Source organism: Diceros bicornis, chromosome 9 (genome assembly GCF_020826845.1).
Source record: "Diceros bicornis minor isolate mBicDic1 chromosome 9, mDicBic1.mat.cur, whole genome shotgun sequence".
NCBI classification, from domain to species: Eukaryota; Metazoa; Chordata; class Mammalia; order Perissodactyla; family Rhinocerotidae; genus Diceros; species Diceros bicornis.
In genome coordinates, this window is record NC_080748.1 from 55,312,267 (window position 1) to 55,334,865 (window position 22,599).

Below are 22,599 nucleotides of genomic sequence, written 5' to 3' on the forward strand. Positions count from 1 at the left end.
TGGCATTTTTTCCAAATTATGACTTTAATATCTCATTTTAGTTGATGTTCATATCTCTTTTTCCCAGAGCTAAACTCTCATTTTTTTCTACTCTCAGATGCCTGTTAGACATCACCTGAATGACTACCGATACTTTAGAATGCACTTGTCCTTGTTTGAGTTTATCTTCTGTCTTAAACTTTTTCTTCTCTTTTTTTTCCCCTTGTTTCTTATAATAGTTCCACCATACATTTTCCTCACTGTCACTAATCTGAATTTAACTTCTTGCCTAGAAGATCAGCTTCTTATGTAGATTCTCAGTCTTTAATCTTTATTCTAATGCTCATTCATTTTTACACAGTTCTGCTGGAGTACCTTTCCTGAAATGTAACCTGAATCATTTGGCTACTCCAAGTTTTCTAGGGGTTCCCTAAGTGCATAGAAGGCAGTGATTCTCAAGGTGAGGTGGCGGTAGAAGTTAAGATTTTCTGGATGGCTTTTTCAAACTGTACTCCCACAAGAATTAATCTCTTGTGCTCCTTTTGCATCTCCCATAGTTGAGACTCACTGCTAGAGTGAGCCATATTTTTGATATATATTATAGCCCTAAAGTTTATTGGGGTGAAATAAAGTGTCTAAGAACCATTCCCCAAGCATATGCAATAAATTTCGGCCTCTTTAGCCTAGCTGTATTCAAGGTTTTCCTAACCCTTGTCTTTCTAACTTTTCACCAGCGTTTTCTCTTTAAATATCCCTCACTTTACTGTTGCTATGCTTTACCTCTTGCAATTCCCTCTTTCTAAAAATATTCCTTCCCTCAATCTCTGCTCTTCCTCATTCGACCCATCCTTCAAGAGTTTCTTAAATACCACGTTTTACATGAAGCAGTCCATCCCTTCTATGGACTCTTTTATATGACTCCTACTCATTGCATTTTAGCTATTTATTTTCATATTCTTTTCCATTTATTTAAGATGTATATTTTTTCACATTTTAACAGCTCTGAAATTAGGGAGTATCCTAGCAGTCGATGTCATAATTTACGTTGTGGTATTCTCATCTTAGTGATACATAAAATGATAAATCTTATAACCAGTGGTGCCTTAGATTTGGTGAAATGTGGTGTCATATCTTCCCTACGGTGGCTCTTAGACCTAGGATTAGTGTCTGATTCATTTGGACAAGCTCCACAGTGTACAGCACCGTTCCTTGCACATAGGCACAATGCATATTTATTAATTCACCAGAATTAACTCAGAACTATCCTTTGTGGTGTAAGAAGTACAAATAAAGGCTAAATCTTGGTTTTCTGTAGTCCCCTGAGTAAACAAAAGATACTCATTAGCCATTGTTCTTCAATAGGGCACTCTTAGCATTTTGGAAAGGGTTCAATTCTTTGTTATGTGTGGCTGTTTTGTACATTTCAGGGTGGAATATAGATTATTATATTCAAGTCACTATATGTTAGTGATTCCCAGTCACTGAGAGAACAAAACCCATACCATACATTTCCAATCCAGTATCAACCAGCTTCAAACTCCTGCACCAGGGACTATTGTTGTGATCATCTCATTTCCAGTTCACCTACCATCCATGGGCTTAAGAGTCTTTGACATATTATTGTCTCCATTGCTCTCTATATTCTAGCACACTGGTTTTTGTCAGTTCCTATAAAACACCTAGGTCTTTTCCATTTGTATTAGTCTGCTTGGGCTGCCATAACAAAATACCACAGACTGGGAGACTTAAACAACAGACATTTATTTTTTCACAGTTTTGGAGGCTGGAATTCAATATCACAGTGCCATAAGGGTTGACTTCTGGTGAGACCTCCCCTCCTGATTTGTAGACAGGTGCCTTCTCACTGTGTCCTCAGGTGGCCTTTCCTCTTTGTGCACGCGGAGGGGGAGAGAAATTTCTGGTGTCTCTTCCTCTTCATATAAGGACACCAGTCCTATCAGATTAGGGACCCATCCTTAATGACGTCATTTTACCTTAAATACCTCTTGAAAAGCCCTCTCTCCAAATACAGTCACACTGGGGATTAGGACTTCAGCATATGAATTTGAGGGGAAGACAGTTCAGTCCATAACACCATCTTTGTGCTTTCTAATGACCCAGTGCTCTTCCAGATATACCTCTCCTCTTTGCATAGTTGGTACCTTCTCATTCTTTAAGTCTCACCTTAAAAGTCATTTTCAGAGCCGGCCCCGTGGCTTAGTGGTTGGGTGCGCGCGCTCCGCTGCTGGCGGCGCGGGTTTGGATCCCAGGCATGCACCAACGCACCGCTTCTCCGGCCATGCTGAGGCTGCGTCCCACGTACAGCAACTAGAAGGACAACTATCTACTGGGACTTGGGGGGAAAAATAAATAAATAAATAAAATTATCAAAAAAAAAAGTCATTTTCAGAGAGGCTTTCGTCGCTGTTAAGTAGGTCCATCTCTGAATTTTCTGTCATAAAATCCTGTTCTTCCTGGCACTTTTTAATAATCTATGTTTTTTCTTTTTTTGTTTGTTTACAAGACTATGAGTCCCATGAGGGCATGGGCCCTTTTTGTCGCGTTCACCTTGAATCCCCAGGACAGCGCTTAGCACATATAGGCATTTATGAGAAATTACCTAGTATAAAAGTAAGGAGCACAGGATGTAGGTTTGTACGCGGACTCCACTGTTTAGTAGCTTAGGCAAGATACTTTCCTCAGCATAAAATGAAGATGATAGCACCTACCTTATGAGATTGCTGTGAAGATTAATGAGTTAATCATATAAAGTGCTTAGAATAGTGCCTGGCATTTAATGGACCTTCAATAAATATTAGGTGGTAATTTTATTTCACTAGGCATTCAGAAAAATGAATATGAATGGCAGGAGATGAAGCTGAAGTAATAGGGTGAAGCCAGATCAAGGGGCAGCTTGGATTTTATAGACAATGAGGAGCCGCCAAAGATGGTGTGTTTAGTGTTCAGCATATTGAGTTTAAGGTGAGTTTATGGGTCATCTGTGTAGAAGTTGGATATGGAGTCTAAAGCTCTGGGGAGATATCTGGAGTCGTTTGTATTTGGGTAGTAGTTAGAACCTTGAGATTTCTGTAGAGGGAGAGAAGAGTGGTGGACCCCAGTAAATCCCTGGGGCATGTAGGTGTTAATGGAGTGGTTAGAGGAAGAGGAGCCAGTAATAACAGTGCAGCAGTAATGGCAGTTTTCACTGGCGTCATTGATGCTCTCCGACAGAACATTTTCATGGGAATGAAGTAGGCAGGAGCCTTATTGCATGCAGAGATTTGTAGACTAAATGAGAAATTAGTAAATTGAGCCACCAAAATACAGTAGTCTTTTTAGAAGATTGGCTGTAGCGTGCAGCTGTAAAGTAATTGTTTATTTGTATGTTTTTTCCCATCTCACCATGTTTGTTCCATAGACTTTGGCTGATCCAGAAATTTGGACAGTGACTCCACCTCACTTATGCTTCATTAACCTATACTGAAAGTTATTGCTTTCATTTTTCACTTAAGAAGATAGAACAACAATGGGATATGAGGAAATTAAATTATGTGTTTTTAAAATTATGAACAAATATCAGTGATAGAATAATGGAAGCAATCTGCAAGTCAAATATGAAGGCAAGAAAAAAAAAATCCAAAAGCATATCTTATTTGCCTTCAGACTCTACTTTTATTTCATTAATACTTATCTAAAAAGCAATTAAGTTTGTGATTTATCCAAAATAATCTAGGAGCCAGCCCAGATATGAGTAGAGATCTCCTGATGATTTATTGTTTTTTTTAACTTTTTACAAAAGAATAAATTCATTATACTGCTCAGGACCCTCCATGCAAATTTATAGTAATAATGAAAAATAATAGAAACTGGCACGGTGGTTTTATTTATATTTTTAAATAAATATGCCAGTATGGAAAATACAGCAAAAAATGCTTTTAGCATTTATGTTTATTTACTTCAAATGTTTTTTTAATTCATTTTTAAAATGGTTGAGATCAAACAATTTTGTGGGAATTATTTTCTTAACATTTTTTCATGAGCATTTTCTTGTGTCATTAAAACCTCTTCATAAATAATAATTCTTAGCTGTATACTCTCATGTGAATGAACCATAACTTACTTTCCAGTTTCCTTAACTTTTGATGTTTAGATTGTTTTCAGTTTTTCAAGTTAAAAATATAACTTCATTGAGTATCTTTGTTTATCCATTTATTCATTCTAGGTTCTTTCTTTAAGATAGTTTCTTGTAGGTAAAATTACCTTGAGTCAAAGGGATGAACATTTCCAACGTTTTTGTTACAGAATGTGAAATTGTCTTTCTTTCATTTGATCAACCAAGTAACATGTTTGAGCACCTACTGTGTCAGGTACTGTGCTAGGAGCTGTATATAAAAGGATGAATCATACATACTTCGTGTCTTCAAGGATCTCTTACTTCAGTGGAGAGAGCCTCAAAAATAGCCCTTGCCAGTGTTGAATTCTATTTTTAAATTTTGGCTTGTTTGATAGAGGGAAATAATGTTTGATTGCTAATGATCATTCAAAGATCTTTTGTGAAAGTTTATGAAATGAATTTAAATCATGAAATTAAGTTGTAGTTACAGTCATGTGCCGCATAAGGACGATTTGGTCAACAATGGACCGCATATACGACAGTAGTCCCATAAGATTAGTACCATATAGCCTAGATGTGTAGTAGGCTATACCATCTAGGTTTGTGTAAGTATACTCTGGTGGTCACACAACAACGAAATTGCCTAACGACACATTTCTCAGAATGTATCCCCGTTGTTAAGCAACACATGCCTGTATTTTACAATGAAATATGTAATCTATTTTGGTTAGTGTTGTCCTATAAGGAAGTTTGTTTGACTATTGGGTAAACAATGGGTAAATTCTGATTTCAAGTACACAATTAAAGATAAAGTGTGTGTGTATATGTATATCTGGTTGGCTTTTTTGGCCCAATCAATGCAGACTGTCAGTGGGAGGAACATAGTGTCAAATTTCACCTTCATTAGGTACATAGATATAGTTTGCATGGCTTCATTATACTCTGAAGTATAGTTTTCAGTTATTTTGATTATGTTAGAATTACAAAGAATTAAGATTACTCACATTTATTTTCCTTCTTTAGGGATTTATTTTCTTCTTTCCTTGACTTTGAAAGAACTGAAGGTATTAGGAAGAAACTTCTTATATGTTGTACAATTGAAGTTCCTGATTATCTTGGAACAATCAGATGGAAACAGTAAATGAGATTCTGATGAAAAGTATCACACATTTTAAGCTGTATAGTCCAGTTTTGTCAAGAAATTTGAAATTGCAACTTTCTGATCTTTTTTTTTAATTTACTTTCCATATTCCATTTTCTTTATTCCATTCCAGTAAGACTTAAGATAAATCTTTTTTGAGCAACTTCATTTTATTTCATTCTTAAAATTGAGAAATGTTCTAGAACTTCTATCCTAGCTCCTTACTCTTTTGCCTCTGTCTCTCTTCTATCTTTTTTTATTGTTATCATTTCTTCTACGTCTCATTCCCTGAATAGAGGCATGTTTAAAGAGTGTGTGATGAGTTGAATGGGAGAGCTGAGTTTGAAGGAGGGAGTATAAATTAAGATTAGTTATAGTAGGGAAAATATTATTGAAATGGTTATTTTTGTTCCTCTATTTTTAAGCACTGACTGTGTCTCCATGCATGTAATCGGTTATTCTTTATCTAATATTACTAAAAAACAAATGATGTATAAATTGATTAAATTAGTTGTGGAAAGGCTAAGAATTTGGTTACTACTCCGTCCTGTTTACACTTTTTTCCCTTTTTTTAGGTTAACAAGTGTTTTGTCCTAGAATGGATCAAAATAGTTTTTTAAATTCTTTCTTTCTTCAGCTTCTTCTTCTTTTGGTTGTTTTTTTCCCCCAATATCAGTTTACTCTTCTAGATATGACTAGATGTACCCTTCTATCTAAAAATGTCTTCAGCAATAAAAATAGATTTGAGGTTGTGTTTGGGGATGGTGGGTTTTCTGTCTGTTTTGTTTTAAACCACAACTTTCCAAAACAGAGGGTTATGTTAGGATTTAAGATTATTTTATTTCTAGTAAATGAGAATCTTATTTGGGGCTACTCTCAAATTGTAAAAAAGAGAATTTTTGGACTTACTTTGGCCGGCTTAACAATGGTAAGCTTGAGTTTAATGTAACATGTAGAGATATACGTCATTATATTAATAGTGATTTCTGACATGAAGAATTGTAAATGGAAGTGAGAAAACATAATTGTTAAACAATAGGAGAAAAAAATCTTTCAAGAATATCTTGAAATCTGTGGGCATCTTGATTTGTTAGGTAAGCAAAATGAAGAAATTTGCCATTATCCAGATTTTCCATAGATTGTGTAGTGGTATTTTGTGTATTTTGATATCTAGCCCATGTTTCACTTTGACTTCTTTGCCAGCTGAACATGAATACTCTGTAGGAAAGTTTGCATTTTTTGCATGAATCTGGTTTTACTTTCCTATTTCAAATTTGAACCTTAAATTTAGTGTAATCCAGTATATTGTACTGGAAATTTACTTGAAAATCTACAGAAATCCATTTAGAATTAATTTATAATTTTGATTTTATATTTTTAAAGTTTTACTTACGTGTATATGTTCCCATACATGTGCACACATGTGTCCTTATACATGTATGCGTACACATTTATAATTTGACTTCTTTTCATAGCTTTTGGCAGCCTAGAGAAGTTCCTAATTCTTTTCCTTTCCGTGTGCTGTTTTTTAGACTCAGTGGTATTTCTAAAGTCTAAAGGAACATGCCACATTCTGGAAATAAATTTAGTTGACTTGATCAAGTGCATATTCTATCAACAGGTCAATAAAAGGAATCATGATTTCTAATGATAAGGTAATGAGAAGCTAAAATTCTTTTAGAAAGTTGAATTTCATTCTTTTCAGTATTTTATTTCTATTTCTACCCTTTAAAGGGGAGAAGATATTGTGAAGAAAGTACACGTTGTTCTGTACTAGAGATCCACAAATATTGTAGATACTCAAAACCAAAAGATTCTCACCATGAGATACTTGGGGTTGCTGGAAACACTGGGCATCATTTTTGGGTGCTATAGTGTCAATCTTGACTACTCTTAACTGTCATTTATGGGTGAATACAATGGAAATTGAGGTGCTTATGAGTTTCCAAATATTCTCATCTTGATTCTCACTGCTTTTGAAAGTATGTCTTTTATCTTATTATAATGATGGTTACCATTTACTGAATACATCTTATGTGGTGGGTATTATACTAAGCACTGTATGTACCCTACTCTAATCTTCTCAATTCCTTAAGATAGATATTACCCCATTTTACAGACTGGAAGACTGAGAAGTTACTGACTTGTCCAAAGTCAAACAGCTAGTCAGTACTGCCCGTGCTCTCGAGGCAACAAAATGTATAGAAAATCAAAATTGCTGAAACAAACAAAAATAAAGAAAGTGAGGTTTTTAAAATTCAAAATTTGTCCTAAAAGCAAAGTTAGACATGGCTATTAATGTAATGCAAATATCTAATGAATTACAAATGACTATTCAGGGTTGTGCTGAATACTTTGTCCTTCGTTGTCCTTATATCTAAGTTGGCTCTTATTCAGTAGTAGATTTTTCCTTATAATACACATAAAATCTTACCCATAAACCAACCACAGTCTTTTGGTAATCGTGTTATATGTATTTTGGAAAACAGTAATTATTTTAAGTATCTACCAGCTAATGATCCCTTTATGTTCAGGAAATTACATGGTTATAATGATATTTTTCTTAATAACAGGATGCTCATTTAAATGAGAAAATATTTTCAGTGTAAGCCAAAATCTACCTACTTTATTTTAGCATTTTAGAATAATTTAGATTTCAGCACTTATGAAACCTACCAAACTCTTGATGTCTTAATGGAGAAATACTTTTAGGCTGACCCTTTGCCCCCTTTTTAAAAGGTCTGTATCTCTTTAACCTTTACAGCATTTCTAATTCTTTGGTTATTAAATAGTTTAAAGAGTAATCTCTTCATTTTTCATACACACAGAGACGTGTATATTAACTGAAGGAAAAGTAATTTGGCTTTTTAGACAGACACACTCCCCCAATCTTTTTATTAAAGGTTTGAATCATTTCTTTTTAGCCTTCATGGCATTTCTAGTTTTTTGTTTAGTATTAAACAGTTTAAAGAGTGGTTGACTCTTTTTTTCATATACAAAGTGACATGCACGTTAACTGTGAAGGAAAAGTGATTTGGCCTTTTAGGACCTGGGTATTTGGTTTTTTTGTTTTTTTCCTGAGTTAGTTATAAGTTTGAAAAATATAAAGATTTGAATTGTGTTTGGGGAATTCATATGGAGATAGTCATAGATTTGCCTCTATGAATCAGTTAAATTAGTTGACAGTTGATGAGTGGGTGGCTTTGTGTGTAAGGAAAACACTGAAATTGGAGCCAGGAGTCATGGGTTCTGCCTCTGGCTTTGACAGTCGCTAGTTATATGGCTTTGGGCAAATCAGCTAAGTCCCTGTGCTTCTAAAAAACCCCAACACTGTCCTGATGTTTATGGACTATATCCACATAGCTCACTCTGTATTTTTTTTTTAGCTGTGAGAGGATTTAAGTCAGAATCAGAATGCTTAAAAATCTCTTAGAATGAAAGTCTATACCTAATTCCTTCATGCAAAAATAATTTGTTAGTTTCCTTAGAGTTCTTTCTGAAGAGCAAAATGTTTAATCTGCTTTTAAAATTCCTAGCGTTTCTAAAAAGCCTATTCTAGGTTTTTTCTGAACTACAATGAAGATATGGGTACATTACATGTAAAGTGTATATAAAGTCACATTGTACTGTTGCAGTACCCACACAGTAAGCAAAGGGGGTACAGGTTCAGTGTTAATGTCCTGGCAAACATTGATGTTGTTAATAATTTTAATGAAATACATAATTTTTAGTAATTTTGAATTCCTCTACCGGAACTAAAAAACTGTGGAAGTGAGTTCTTTATTCAGACACTATAAAAAGTGAACTCCTTATTAAGACTCTTCTAAAAGACTCAAGAATAAACTATAGATGTTTGATCTTTTCCAATTAGTATGGAAAAGAATATGAAAAATTGGATATTTAGTCTCAAGATTCAGCTCATAATTTAAATTTTCATATTTGAAAGCAAGGCTAACTTAGTTACTTGAGCAATTGCATTGACAGCTAATACTATGAAAGTTTTAAAGTTTGGTGTATGTGTCTTTAATCTTTGTAATTCTAAGAAGAAATCCTAGGAATTTTAACATTCCATAATAGCAGACTTCATATCAAAGTCCTTTCATCTCTTGAAATGATATTCCTAGAAAATCTTTTCCTGAATTATATGAACTTTCATTGGAATTGAAAATATATATGATATACACTGTTACGTCTATATTATGAATTATCTCTACAAATTGTACAGTTGGAGAAAATATGTATATATTGTGTTCATTTAGCATTATGAGGTAGGAATAAATATGACTAGAATAAAAATTTAGAATGATTGGTTCTAATGTTTATCATCTCAACATTTTCATTTACTTATTAAAAGCAATTCTTAATATGCTGGCACTCGGGCAATAAGATAGGGGATAAAAGTTTTCTCTGCCTAAGAGCTTTACAAGGTAGTTACAAGTAAAACAGTTTTAATATAGTAGTGTACCGTGCTATTTTTTATGTTATAGAACAACTGCCAGATAAAGACACACACATACACACACATGAACCTTGATGTATGGAACTCATTCAGCAGAGTGCACTTTTGAACTTATCCTTTCTTTTTTTATTCCTTTCTCTTATATAAGTTTACATTGGAAAACATGATGAGCAAAAAGGAGGCTAAAATCACCTGTAGATAATCTGATAGTGTTTGGGCAAAAATTATATCTTCATCTTTAAATAGAAATGATCATAATTTCTACCTTATAGGATTACTGTGAGGATCTATGGTATCTATAGTTTAGAACATTTGGTATGCAGTAGTAATCACTGAATGTTAGCTATTATTATGGTTGACTGATGAACGTGTAAAGATACTTGTATGAACATATTCACTATAGCATAGCTTATAATTGTAGAAAACTAGAAACCTAAAGATGCAAAATGTATTTATGGTACATGTATTTAAAGATTAATGTGTTGCGTGAAAAATAATGTAGTTGTATACTTATTGAAGTGGATATGTGCCCAAAATATATAGATAATGAAAAAAACAGCATGAAGAATATGATTCCTTTTGTAAAAAGCAAAATGCTAAAAATTTTAACAAATTGCTAAAGGCGAAGTGTAGGCTAGCATGAGACTGTAAAATCCCTGTAAGCAGCCCCAAAAGGGGAGCTCACATCCACTCTCCACAGACTTCACTGAATGCTTATGAGATAGACTGGAGACAAGGCCAAAGAGAGCCTTAAGGTGCAGGCCTCAGGGGAATGGAGCAGCTTCTACTTTGGAAAAGGCACCAGGCCTGCATTCTTCTCCCCTATAGAACAAAAGCTAAAGACACCGAGACAGAAAACCTTTCCTGGGGAAGGGAACAGATAAAACCCACCCCTGTGGGAGAGAGGCAGGAAACTTCTATGAGAGAAATCAATGGAGGAGAGAAGGATCCCTTAGAAAGCCTTGTCCTTGGTATCCAAGGACAAACAGCCTACCTATGATGGAGGCTGAACCAGATTAACAGAGAATGCCTCCACCTTCCCACCATTAGACCAGCAAGCATCAGTAAACAAGTGTCAAAAGAGTGGGGTGGGTCAAGAACATGAAGAGAGACCTTCTCTGAGGCATAAGGTCTGAGCAAAAGCCTAAAACTATAAGTGGAACAAGAACATTGAAAAAGAAAGCATCCAGCAACCCAGCTCCTACCCTAAACACAAGGTAATGAGAGACGAATTTTAAGCCAGTGAGTTGCTGAGGGTAACCATAGCAAAAAACAAAACCCCAATAGCACAACTCCTAACTAGATTTACTCAACTCCACCCACTAAAGGCCTAGCAGAAGAAGCAGCATGCCAGTTCCCAGGCATAAATACCATTTATCTCAGTCTCTATGCTCCTACACAAGATGTGTGGCTTTTAAACAAAAATTATAGGACAAAGAAGAAAACAAGTAAAAAAAAACACATCATCATGAGACAAAGCAATTAACAGAATCAGACTCAGATATGATCCAGATGTTGGAATTGTCAGATGTAATTTAAAATAACGATGATTAATATGTTAAAGGCTCAAGTAGGAAAGGTGAGCAATATGTACTAACAGATGGGGAATATCAGTAGAGAATTGGAAACTATAAGAACGAATCAAATGGAAATGCTCATCATGAAAAACATGGTACTAGAGATGAAGAATGCCTTTAATGGGTTCACCAGTAGACTCAACAAAGTTGAGAACAGAATCAGTAAATGTGAAGATAAATCACTAGAAATTTACCTAAACTGAATCACAAAAGTAAAAAATCATGGGGGAAAAAAACGAAAAAAAATCCAGAGCATCCAAGAGCTGTGGGGTAATTTCAAATAATCTAATACGTGAAAGTAGAATCCCAGAAGGAAGAGAGAGGTGGGGGTGAGGAGTGGGCATACAACAGGAAAAATACACGAACAACTAATGGCCAACTGTTTTGCAAAAAATAATTAAAGATGTGCAACCACAGCTTCCAGAATCTCAGAGAATACTACCCTCCAAAAAATGCACACACACGCACACATATATAATATTCAAACTGCTGGAAACCAAAGATAAATAGAAAATGTTCAAGGCAGCCGGAGGAAAAGACACATTAGATACAGAGCAACAAAGAATTACAGCGTATACTTCTCATTAGAAATTATGCAAGCCAGAACAGTGGAACAATACTTTTAAAGTGCTGAAAGAATTTGATGGAACAAAAATATCTTTCAAAAATAAAGGAGACATAAAGACTCTGAGACAAACAAAAACTGAGGGAATTCATTACTAGCTCGTCTGCACTACAATCTGGATCTACACAAAAAATTGGAGAGCACTGGAAGTGGAACAAGTGAAGGTAAATATAAAATAAATTTTCTTCTTTTTGAAATTGCTCTAAAAGATAATTGACTGTCTAAATAAAAAGTACTAACCATGTATTATAAATTTATAGAATATATAAAAATAAAATGTATAACAGTAGTACAAAGGATGGGAGGAAGAAATTGGGATAATACTGCTATAAGGTTCTTACACTACATGTGAAGTGGTGTAGTATTATTTGATGGTATATAAACATATATATTGTAAATCCTAGGACAATTACTGAAAAGGCAAAAAGAAGTATAAACAATAAGAATTGTACAGATAAAATGGAATCATAGAAATAATCCAAAGAAAGGAAGAAAAGGAACGAAGAACAGATAGAAAAAATAGAGAACTGGCAAGATGATAGATTTTAATACAAGTATGTTAATAATTAAATGAAATTAATAAAATGTAAATGGTCTAAATGTAAACACAAATTGCAAGAAAGATTATCACACTGGTAAAAAAGCAAGACTCGATTATATGCTGTCTACAAGAAAGTCACTTTAAATATAAAGACATGGAAAGATTATAATTAAAAGAATGGGAAAAGGTATACAATGCAAACACCAATCAAAAGAAAGCCAGAATAACTATATTAACATTAGATGAAGTATACTTCAGAACAAGGAACATTACCAGTGACAGTTACATAGGGATAAAGAGGTCAGTTTACCAAGAAAACATAGCTTACATATAAGTTTGTGTATGTAGCTAAAAATAGAGTCTCTAAATATATGGAGCAAACACTGATAAAACTAAAGGGAGAAGTAGACAAATCTACAATTGTCGGCGATTTCAACACTACTCTCGGTAATTGGTAGAACAAGTAGACACAGAAAATTAGTGAGAACATACAAGACTTGAACAACATTATCAGACAACTTGACCTTATTAACATTTATGGAAAACTCTATCCAACAGCAGTCAAATGTCTTTTGAAGTGCACTTGGGATATTCACCAGGATATACCATGTTCTGGGTCAGAAAATAAACCTTAAAATTTTTAAAAATTTAAATCATACAAAGAATGTTTCTAATCATAATGGAATTAAATTAGACATCAATGACAGAAAACATATCTGGAAAATCCCCAAATATTTAGAAATTAAACAGCAGACTTCTAAATAGCTCATGGATCATGAGGAAGTCACAAAGGATATTAGAAAACATTTTGAATTGAGTGGAAAGTTTAATAATGTATCAGAATTTACAAGTTGCAGCTACAGCAGGGATTAGAGAAAAATCTGTAACATTAAATGCTTACGGTAGAAAAGAAAAAAGGCTTCAAGTCAATGACCTAAGTTTTTACCTTAAGGTAGCTAAAGAAGTGCAAATTAAACCCAAAGCAAGCAGAAGGAAGAAATAATAAAGACAAAAGTGAAAATCAATGAAATCATTATTGTAGGGAAGTCCTAGCTAATGCAGTAAGGCAAGAAAAAGAAATAAAGGGTATGTGGCTTAGAAAGGAAGAAATAAAAATGCCTTCTGTATTCACAGAAGACATGATTTTTTTTTATGTAGAAAACTGTTTATTAAAAAATGGCAGAAGGGGACTGTATGTTAATTTCGTAAAAGACAAAGACTGTTGGAAATGTTCCAGCTTAAAGGATACTAAAGAGACATGACAAGTAAATGCAATACCTGCTCCTAGATTAGATCTTGAGGGAAAATGCTACAGAGGGCATGAATAGATCAACTGACAAAATTAAAATATGCATGGAAGATGAGACTAAAGTATTATATCTGTATAAACTTATGAAGGTTATGGGGCCAGCCCGGTGGCATAGCAGTTAAGTTTGCGCACTCCACTTCAGCGGCCTGGGGTTCGCAGTTTCAGATCCTTGGCGCGGACCTACCACTGCTCATCAGGCTATGCTGAGGCGGTGTCCCACATAGAGCAACTAGAAGGATGTACAGCTATGACATACAACTATCCGCTGGGGCTTTGGGGAGAAAAAGGGAAAGAAGGAGGAAGATTGGCAACAGATGTTAGCTCAGGGCCAATCTTCCTCAAAAAAAAAATTAAAAATTAAACTTAGGAAAGTTATAAAAGTATTATATCAATATAAAATTGTGAAAGTGATAACTGCTGTTATGTAAGAAAATTCTCAGTCTTAGGAAATACTGAAGTATTTAGGGGTAAAGGGCCATGGTATATATAACTTACCCTGAAATAGTTTGGGAAAAAAATTATGTAGCGAGAAGAGGAGAAAGAGTGTAAGTGCAAATGATAAAGCTAACTAGAGCTAAAATGTCATAGGCAAATCTAGGTGTTTCCTGTACTATTTTTGTTTTGAAACTCTTGGTAAATTTGAAATTATTCTCCCCGCCCCTCAAAAGAAAGTTTTAAAAAAGATTCTTCAAAAATGGCAAAAGAAGAGGGCCATCATACTTGAAGTTGGAAATTGCTTTTCTCACAGTAAGCAACCGTGAGGGACGAGGTAATATCTGCCTCCAGAACAAAGAGCGGGTTTGCTTACTGCTTTCTATAAAACATCAGCTTCCCCTGCTCAATATTCCTCTCCTCTATTGCAGCCCATGGTGTGTGCAGCCATCCATCTGGGCCATCTGTGTTGCACTCATGTGAACTGACACAAACACATTGATGATCATGCTGCTTGCTGTGCTATGAGTCAAGACCTTTTTCTCTGACTTAGGAGTCTCGTGTCTTCTGCCAGCACCCATGAAACAGTAACAGGCTAGCTTTTTAATCAAAAGGGTAAAATCACATCCCAGACCTGAAAGTCTTGTCCTCTGAACATATCCTACTTGTTCCTATTTCTGTTCTTTTTCTCACACTGAATTCTTTGCCAGGAATACCTTTCGCATTTCACCTGCCTAAACCTTACACATTCTTTCAGTGTACACCTTCAGTTCTACTTTTGGCTTAATAATCTCTCCCTCTCCAGATTCTTAGAAAATTTTTGTTTTTTCCATTACTCATTGGGTTACCTCTCTCTCCACCTCCCTTTACTTCATTTCTTTCTCTTCATCCATTTCCCTTTTCCTCTATCCCATTCTTTTCTTCCCTCTCTTCTCATTTAAATTTAATCAGATTGAATATGACAAACTTCTGATTAGACTTTGTGAAAACAAACACTTTATTATATACACGTTTGTTCCCATTTGGAGCCAATATAGGATTCATTTATGTATATCCATGTGCCACATAATGACATCTCATAAGATTAGTACGATATTGCCTAGGTGTGTAGTAGGCTGTACCATCTAGGTTTGTGTAAGTACACTCTATGATGTTCACAAAAAGACAAAATCATCTAAGGACATATTTCTCAGAATGTATCCCCATTGTTAAGTGACACATGACTATATTTCTGATTGATTCTTATATGCATTTCATGGAAACTGTTGGGTCAGATTTGGCTTTTGTGGTACAATAGTGTTCAAAAGGATGCCTCTCAAAATATCTAATTTTAAGAGGATTACTCCTGTCCTCATTAGAATCTGGTCTAATAAATTAGTATTAAAATATTTCTCTTGACCACTTAAGCTATACACCGTAGTGATTAAGATCTTTGGATTCTAGAACCAAATTTCCTGTGTTTGAATCCCGGCCCTACCACTTGCTGGTAGTGTGACCTTGGTTATCTTACTTAACTTCTATGTGCTCTGATTCCTCGTTTGTGTATGGGAATAAGTATAATACCTGTCTTGGGCCGGCCCCGTGGCTTAGCGGTTAAGTGCTCGCGCTCCGCTACTGGTGGCCTGGGTTCTGATCCTGGGTGTGCACCGACGTACCACTTCTCCAGCCGTGCTGAGGCCGTGTCCCACATACAGCAACTAGAAGGATGTGCAGCTATGACATACAACTGTCTACTGGGGCTTTGGGGAAAAAAAAGGAGGAGGATTGGCAATAGATTTTAGCTCAGAGCCCGTCTTCCTCAGCAAAAAGAGGAGGATTAGCATGGATGTTAGCTCAGGGCTGATCTTCCTCACACACACACACACAAAAAAAACCTGTCTCGTGGGTTACTGGGAGATTAAATGAATTGATATATGTAAAGTGCTTAAAGGAGTACTTGTCACAAAGTAAGTGATACATATTTTAACTAATACTGTTGTTTACTAAAAGATGGCTAATAGGCCATGCTAGTTTCCATTTTACTTGTCAGCCTAGATTAGAGGATAGTTTATACAAGTCATCAGCTTCGGAGGGATTCATTTCACCCTTCTTTATATTTTGAAGTTTTTTTTTCTTTAGAGCTTATTCTCTCTAAGGAATTGTTTTACCAGTGCCTACACCATACAGTTTTCTTCTACACATTATTCTTTGTGTGATTTGTATGTGTTACATATTTTGTGTATGTGTTCCTTTTTTAAAAACAATTTGATGTAATAATTCCATTTTAGTGGCTTTTAAATAATCAGTTCTATGAATCTGTGCTATGCAAATGAGGATATGTAACTATTTTAGATGTACACTTAGAGAAGCTATGGCATATAACCTTATACCTTGGTTATATATTTCCACTTTACCAGCTTTTAACTAATGTTCATTTACGATCCTTTTCTAGATTATGGTCATACAAGTATGACCATACGTTGCTTTTAAGAATAAATGATCACCCAGTAACGTGGTCTAAGTAAAATGTTCTCTTTTTTAATTGTGTAGTCCTCCTCGCCATCCTCATCACAGCCTCATTCTAGCCACTGCAGAACGAAGGCCTCATCATTGTGTCACCATGCATCCCTGCCCTGGGTCAAACGTAACCATGTAGGCCCTGCAAAGGCTACCAGTCCATCTCTCCGTCTTCGTCGCTGGCGACCCTTCTTACGCCTACCATCTTTGGGTCTCCATTCTGTTGTAAGTGTAGTCAATCTTCCATCTCTTCTTCCAGTGACAAGGGCAGTCCATTTTTTTCCTTAAATTTCTTCAATCTTCAAAGTGCTTTTCTCTTGGTTCACTCAACCATTAGCTATTTCTCCCCCAATAAGATTGCAAGCATACCTCTATGCTTTGCAGTCTAGCTTGACTTTTACCAGTGCCTTGGTGAACATCTATCTTTCCACTCCATATCTTGCCAACATAAGGGTGCCTGCCTTTTAATGAGTACTGATCGACATTCATGATAATGTTTAAGTTCCTGTCAGTTGTTAAAGTGAATATATATTCTCTTACCCTTCATCTTTCCAATTTCATTTAGTTGGCTTAGGTCAACAAATGCTGTGTACCTTCCGAGTTCTTTGCCATCTCTTACTTTATTTTTTTTTTTTCATGTTTCTAAACATGACTTTAGCATCTTGTCATGATCTGGGGTCACTTTACTTACTCTATCCTTAATCTAATCCTTCATGGTGTAGGGTGTTTCATCTAAACTATTTTATTCCCTGAGGTGGCTCAGGTACTTGGTTTAATCTTGACCCAATCTTCCCTGCCTATTCAGTTTCTAAAGATCTTTTCCAAGTAGGAGGTGAAGATTTTCTCCTTGTGAATTGATGTAGGCTTCCCATAAATTTTATGAATTCTTCTTCTTAGTTTGATAATATTAGCAAACTATTAAAAAGTATATTTGTTCTTGTAAACTTGCTAATTATCTTAAATATTGAGGTTGATGAAGGAATTCTGGTAATTCTCATAATTGAAATAAACTGCAGGATTAGGCAATGATAGCTCTTGTCTTTCTGATGTTTTAGACTATTAATGGCAATGACTGTGGTTTGGCAGAGCCTACCTAGAAATGCTATATCTGAAAGATTTGGTATATGCAATACATTCATAAGAAATTTGACACTTCTATAAATCATCATGACTTTTGAAGCCAGAAGAAGTCTGATTACATATACATTTAATGCTTAAAAAAAATTAAAAGTTGGTGTCAAACATTCTTTCCTCCCCCTTATTTACTCTTCTAGAGCTGTACTCAAACTATGAAGTGGAGTCTTGGCACTTTTCCTTAAACGTCTGCTTCCACCAAGTATCTGTATGGTCATCAAAATAGCCTTTCATTTGTGCTGAGTATCAACAAACTAGTGTCTCTCTATTTCATTATCCTTGTTGGGTCACAACATTTTGTCATTTTTATTCATTTATCCATTTGATATTTGTTGCTTCCCTACTATGCCATACGTACTGTTTGGCACAGTAGGAGATACAAGGTGAATTAGATGATCAGAGTAAAAGTCTAATTTTGTAAATTCTTACTTGGGCACAATTGATTCTAAATATGAATAAATTCCTTTGTACTTAAATGTGTCATAAAAATTGACATTTCCAGTTTTATATGTTTTTATGTAATGTTGATCTTTGCTCCATATTAATTCCATTGCTTTGTAGCTTCATAAATATTTTCATAGCCTAATGGTTAAGAACATGCATTCTGGAACAACAGTGCCTGGGTTTGAAACCAGATTCTATCACTTACTGGCTGTGTGACCTAGAGCATGTTGCTTAATGCTTCTGTGCCTCAGTTTTCTTGAAAGTGAAATGAGTATAACTATATTATCTACCTGATAGGGTTTATATGATGATTGATTGGTCAATACTTATCAAGCACTTAGAATAGTGCCAGGTATATATTAAGTGCCATACAATTATAAATTTATTAAACTATATTTTTTAATAATTTGAAACTTCTGTTTAGGATTTAATTAATTTCTAATTGATTTGTTATATCACTTTAATTCTTTGAGATGATATGAAGTGTTGTATTTTAAATTAGGAAACTTTGTGAAAAAATAATATATAAAAATATAGGCAAGAATGATCCAATCTGTAGCTTCTGGTTTTTGCCTTTTGTTTAGTTATTTACTGGTCATTTTTGGAAATGGAGGACTTACTGGAAATTGATTTTTATTTATGGTTCTGGTTTTTAGTGGAATAATTTTTAAGCAATTGGATAATTGCAGATTTCAGGCTCTCAGACTAATTGAAGTTGACCAAAGAAAAAGGCTCATAATAGGTACTGAGGTTTTGTGGAAAGCTTAGAAGTTTTGAGCTTTACTTATCTTTTATAATACTTTGAAGGCTTTTCTTGCCTTCTTTAGAGTTTTATATTTTTAGTATGCACTTTGGGATAAAAGGTACAATGACTCACAATTGGGAGTCACTAGATTTAGTGATTTCTTACATTTGTAATAATATAGTATTAATATAATAATGCATAATGTTTAGTTAGCACTTAATAGTTTACAAAGTACTTTCATGCATTTCATTTAAACCTCAAAACAGATAAGAAACCCAGTGCTCACAGGGGTTGGGTACATATTCAGGTCTCTGACTCCATTTGTACTATTTTTACCTCCTGCACCGTCGTGTTTGCTGACAAAATATGAAAAATGGAAGCTGTAAGATATATTATTCTTAAGAAGAGATGGTGTTAAAATAATTAAGTTTTTGAAAGTATAATAGCTCAAAAGATTTAAAATACTTGATATCCTGTTGGAGAATTGTATCTTAAAGTGAGTAAAACAAGAAAGACTCTTTACTATTTGGATAAAGAATTCTTTTTACTATTTTTGTTATAGAATTGAATTTATAGTTTGTAGAATTGCCTAGGTGTAGCCTTGAAAAATTGGATTCTCTTCTGGTCGTTGGGAAAATGAGGATATTGGATTGACTGATCACTAATGTTTTTTATTCTCTGACCAAGAAAGTAAGGGAATTCATTATCACTATCTTTAAGTATTTGGAGAAATATCATGTTCAAGAGGGATTAGACATTTTCTAAGATGATGGAAAATACTGGGAGACATATTTTTGCCTCAGTATGATGAGGGATAACTCTAACAAAACTGTCCAAAGATGGAATGGACTGCCTCAAAACCTACTGGAAGTTCCCTGTTGTTGGAGGGGCTACCACATAATGGGGCTGCCCATAGAGAAGAGTCTGGTATTAGAGCAACAGTGAAACTAAATAACTTGGAATCCTGCCAACTGCAGAATTCTTTAGTTCTAAATTGAAGTTAGGAGGAGCTATAGTTTGCCACATCAGTTTATATTGCAATTTTCTCATTTATAATTTGAGGGAGATAATCTCTGAAGAATAATGTGAGATTAGATGAGTCACTTTATCTGTAATTGTTTGAGAAGCATTCAGTAAATCCAAGATAATGTTTATTCTGTACCTTTCAATTTCTGCATCTGAAAATTTCATATTACAACTACTTAAAATTATATATTTACTTGAGGATGAAAAAAGTATGAATTTTAGAGTTAAGATACTATTGTGTTACTTATAGGATGTTAAATAATATAAAATATAATTTGATTAACTTTTGCCTCTTAAATTTATACTTGTATTTAATAGTGATTGCATTTCATTTCAAATCATTTAGATTTAATATATAGCTAACACATATTAGTGTTAAGTGTGTAGTTACTGCATATTATAGCCAGTTAAATATATTGACTTTGCATAAGTTATTTGAATGACTAAGAGTTGTAGCAGATATTGCTCATGAAAATTAAATTTAGTAAGCTAAAAAACACTAAGTATAGTTTTAATTTCAAATAGTTCACTAGAAAGCCAGAGAAAAATCATAGGGTACAGTTCATTGTACCCTTTAGTTTGCTCTTATCTTTTTTTTCCCCCCTTTAATCTTTTGGGCTATTTTTTCATTTTTAAACTTTTTGAATCTAGGATGAATAAAGATACTTATTTTATTTTAAGACTATATTGCCTTATTCAAATAATGAAATTATCAAGATCAAGTCATTAAGGGAAGAACTCACTTTCTTGATTTCTTAAAATTTAACTTGAGAAGGATTTCTTTAACTCTGTTTATGCTATTAATAAATTTAAAAAATCTTTCCAGGAATTTATTTCATTCAGCAATTATGCATTGTGTATCTGCTATGTACCAGGCATTGTGCTAGGTGCTGGGGATTCCAAGTTGAACAAAACTTTAGGTTTTTAGAACAGTTGAGATGAAGAAAGATGTATTTTTAGTCGATGTTTTCCTTGTTGATGCGTGAGCACATTGTTATAAATATAGGCATGTTCACTCTTTGTCCACCCTGTCAAAGATTAAGCATTGAATTATATTGGATAAATGTTCTCTCATGTTATTTGATATTATTTGTATACGTGTACTTGATTTACATGTACTTGTTTACATGTACTTGATTGATTTGTTTGACTACTAATGTTTATAATATGTATCTTTCTCTCCTATTCCAGGCACCAAGTATAGACGAAAAAGTAGACCTTCATTTTATTGCATTAGTTCATGTAGATGGGCATCTCTATGAATTAGGTAAGAACTGCTTTAATTTATTCTGGAGAGAGAAATGGTAATGGGAAAGTCTGTGTTTATGATTAATGGGACTGTTGATATTTATTGTGTTTACTTAAATTACTCAATTGCCCTATAACATTGAGTTAGCATAATGAAAGTTTTCCATTTAAGATTTTTTACTAGAAAAAATAAAAATTATTTTGATGTTCAAGCAACTTATAATTCAAGAATGTTTTCATACTACCTTTGCATTTTATTTATTTATTTTTTTCTGAGGAGGACTAGCCCTGAGCTAACATCTGCTGCCAATGCTCCCCTTTTTTTTCTTGAGGAAGATTGGCCCTGAGCTAACATCCGTGCCCACCTTCCTCCACTTTATATGGGACGCCGCCACAGCATGGCCTAACAAGCGGTGCATCGGTGTGCGCCCGGGATCCGAACCTGCAAACCCCCGGCCGCTGTAGCAGAGCACGCGCACTTAACCGCTTGCGCCACTGGGCCGGCCCCTACCTTTGCATTTTGGCAAAGCAAGAAAGTAAAAACCATTATAGGGAACTCCTGTAAATCACTTCAGCATCCTTCACTAAATTATTGAGTTAATTATCATCAACGTCTGGATGAACCATCTTGATCCTGAAACTAATTTTAAAAATAGTGTAATATTGATAATCACTAGTTTTTGTATTCAGTAATGAGTATCATTAGTTTTCAGGCTTTTGTACTATCCCTTTGTATTAACATCTGATTTTTTAAAAGCCGTTACAGGAGTCTATGTTTTCTAGCAACAATTCCCTAAGGCATGTATATCCATGATTAATTACTTGGTATTTTCACCCATACCTGCACTTATTTTTTAAAAAGTTTAACTATAGGTGAACTACTTCAGGGACTATCTGGAGGAGATCCTCATAATTTTAATTGATTCATCCATACAGAAGAAATTTCTTATGATTCTTTCATAATTGATATATAGTACTTCTGAGTCCTTCTTGTCCTTTTTTCTATGAGAACCTTCTTGGGTTAAAAACGCCAAATAAAGAAACAAAAAAGTGAAGTCCTTTTCAATTTCTAAATACCATGATTTTTAGTTCTCTTTCTTCTCATTTGCTGTCTATATACTAACTTACCACTTTCATTTTCCTTAACTTATTTAAAGGCAGAAGAGTTCTGAAAGGACTCAGATTGTGACTGTAAATGTGGTCCATAAAATTTAGGTCAATTTTTAATTTGAAATATGGCAACAGAATCATACACTTTATTAAAAAGAAATGGCTCTATTAAAGGGGACAAGGAGGGAAAGAACATAGTATTTATTGAAATGTACAAGC

The 22,599-nt window shown here is 34.4% G+C and overlaps 1 protein-coding gene across 2 annotated transcripts in view; it reads left to right on the forward strand.

Moving 5' to 3' along the window:
- The window catches only part of UCHL3 (ubiquitin C-terminal hydrolase L3), a 46,542-nt gene that overhangs the window by 17,621 nt on the left and 6,322 nt on the right, over positions 1-22,599 (forward strand). Inside the window, exons 7-8 of one of the 2 annotated variants that reach the window (XM_058548314.1) lie at positions 16,707-16,898; positions 21,214-21,289. In XM_058548314.1, coding sequence (XP_058404297.1) covers positions 16,707-16,898; positions 21,214-21,289 — 268 coding nt within the window. The remainder of the gene's footprint in view (positions 1-16,706; positions 16,899-21,213; positions 21,290-22,599) is intronic. The other variant, XM_058548315.1, reaches the window with a different exon arrangement.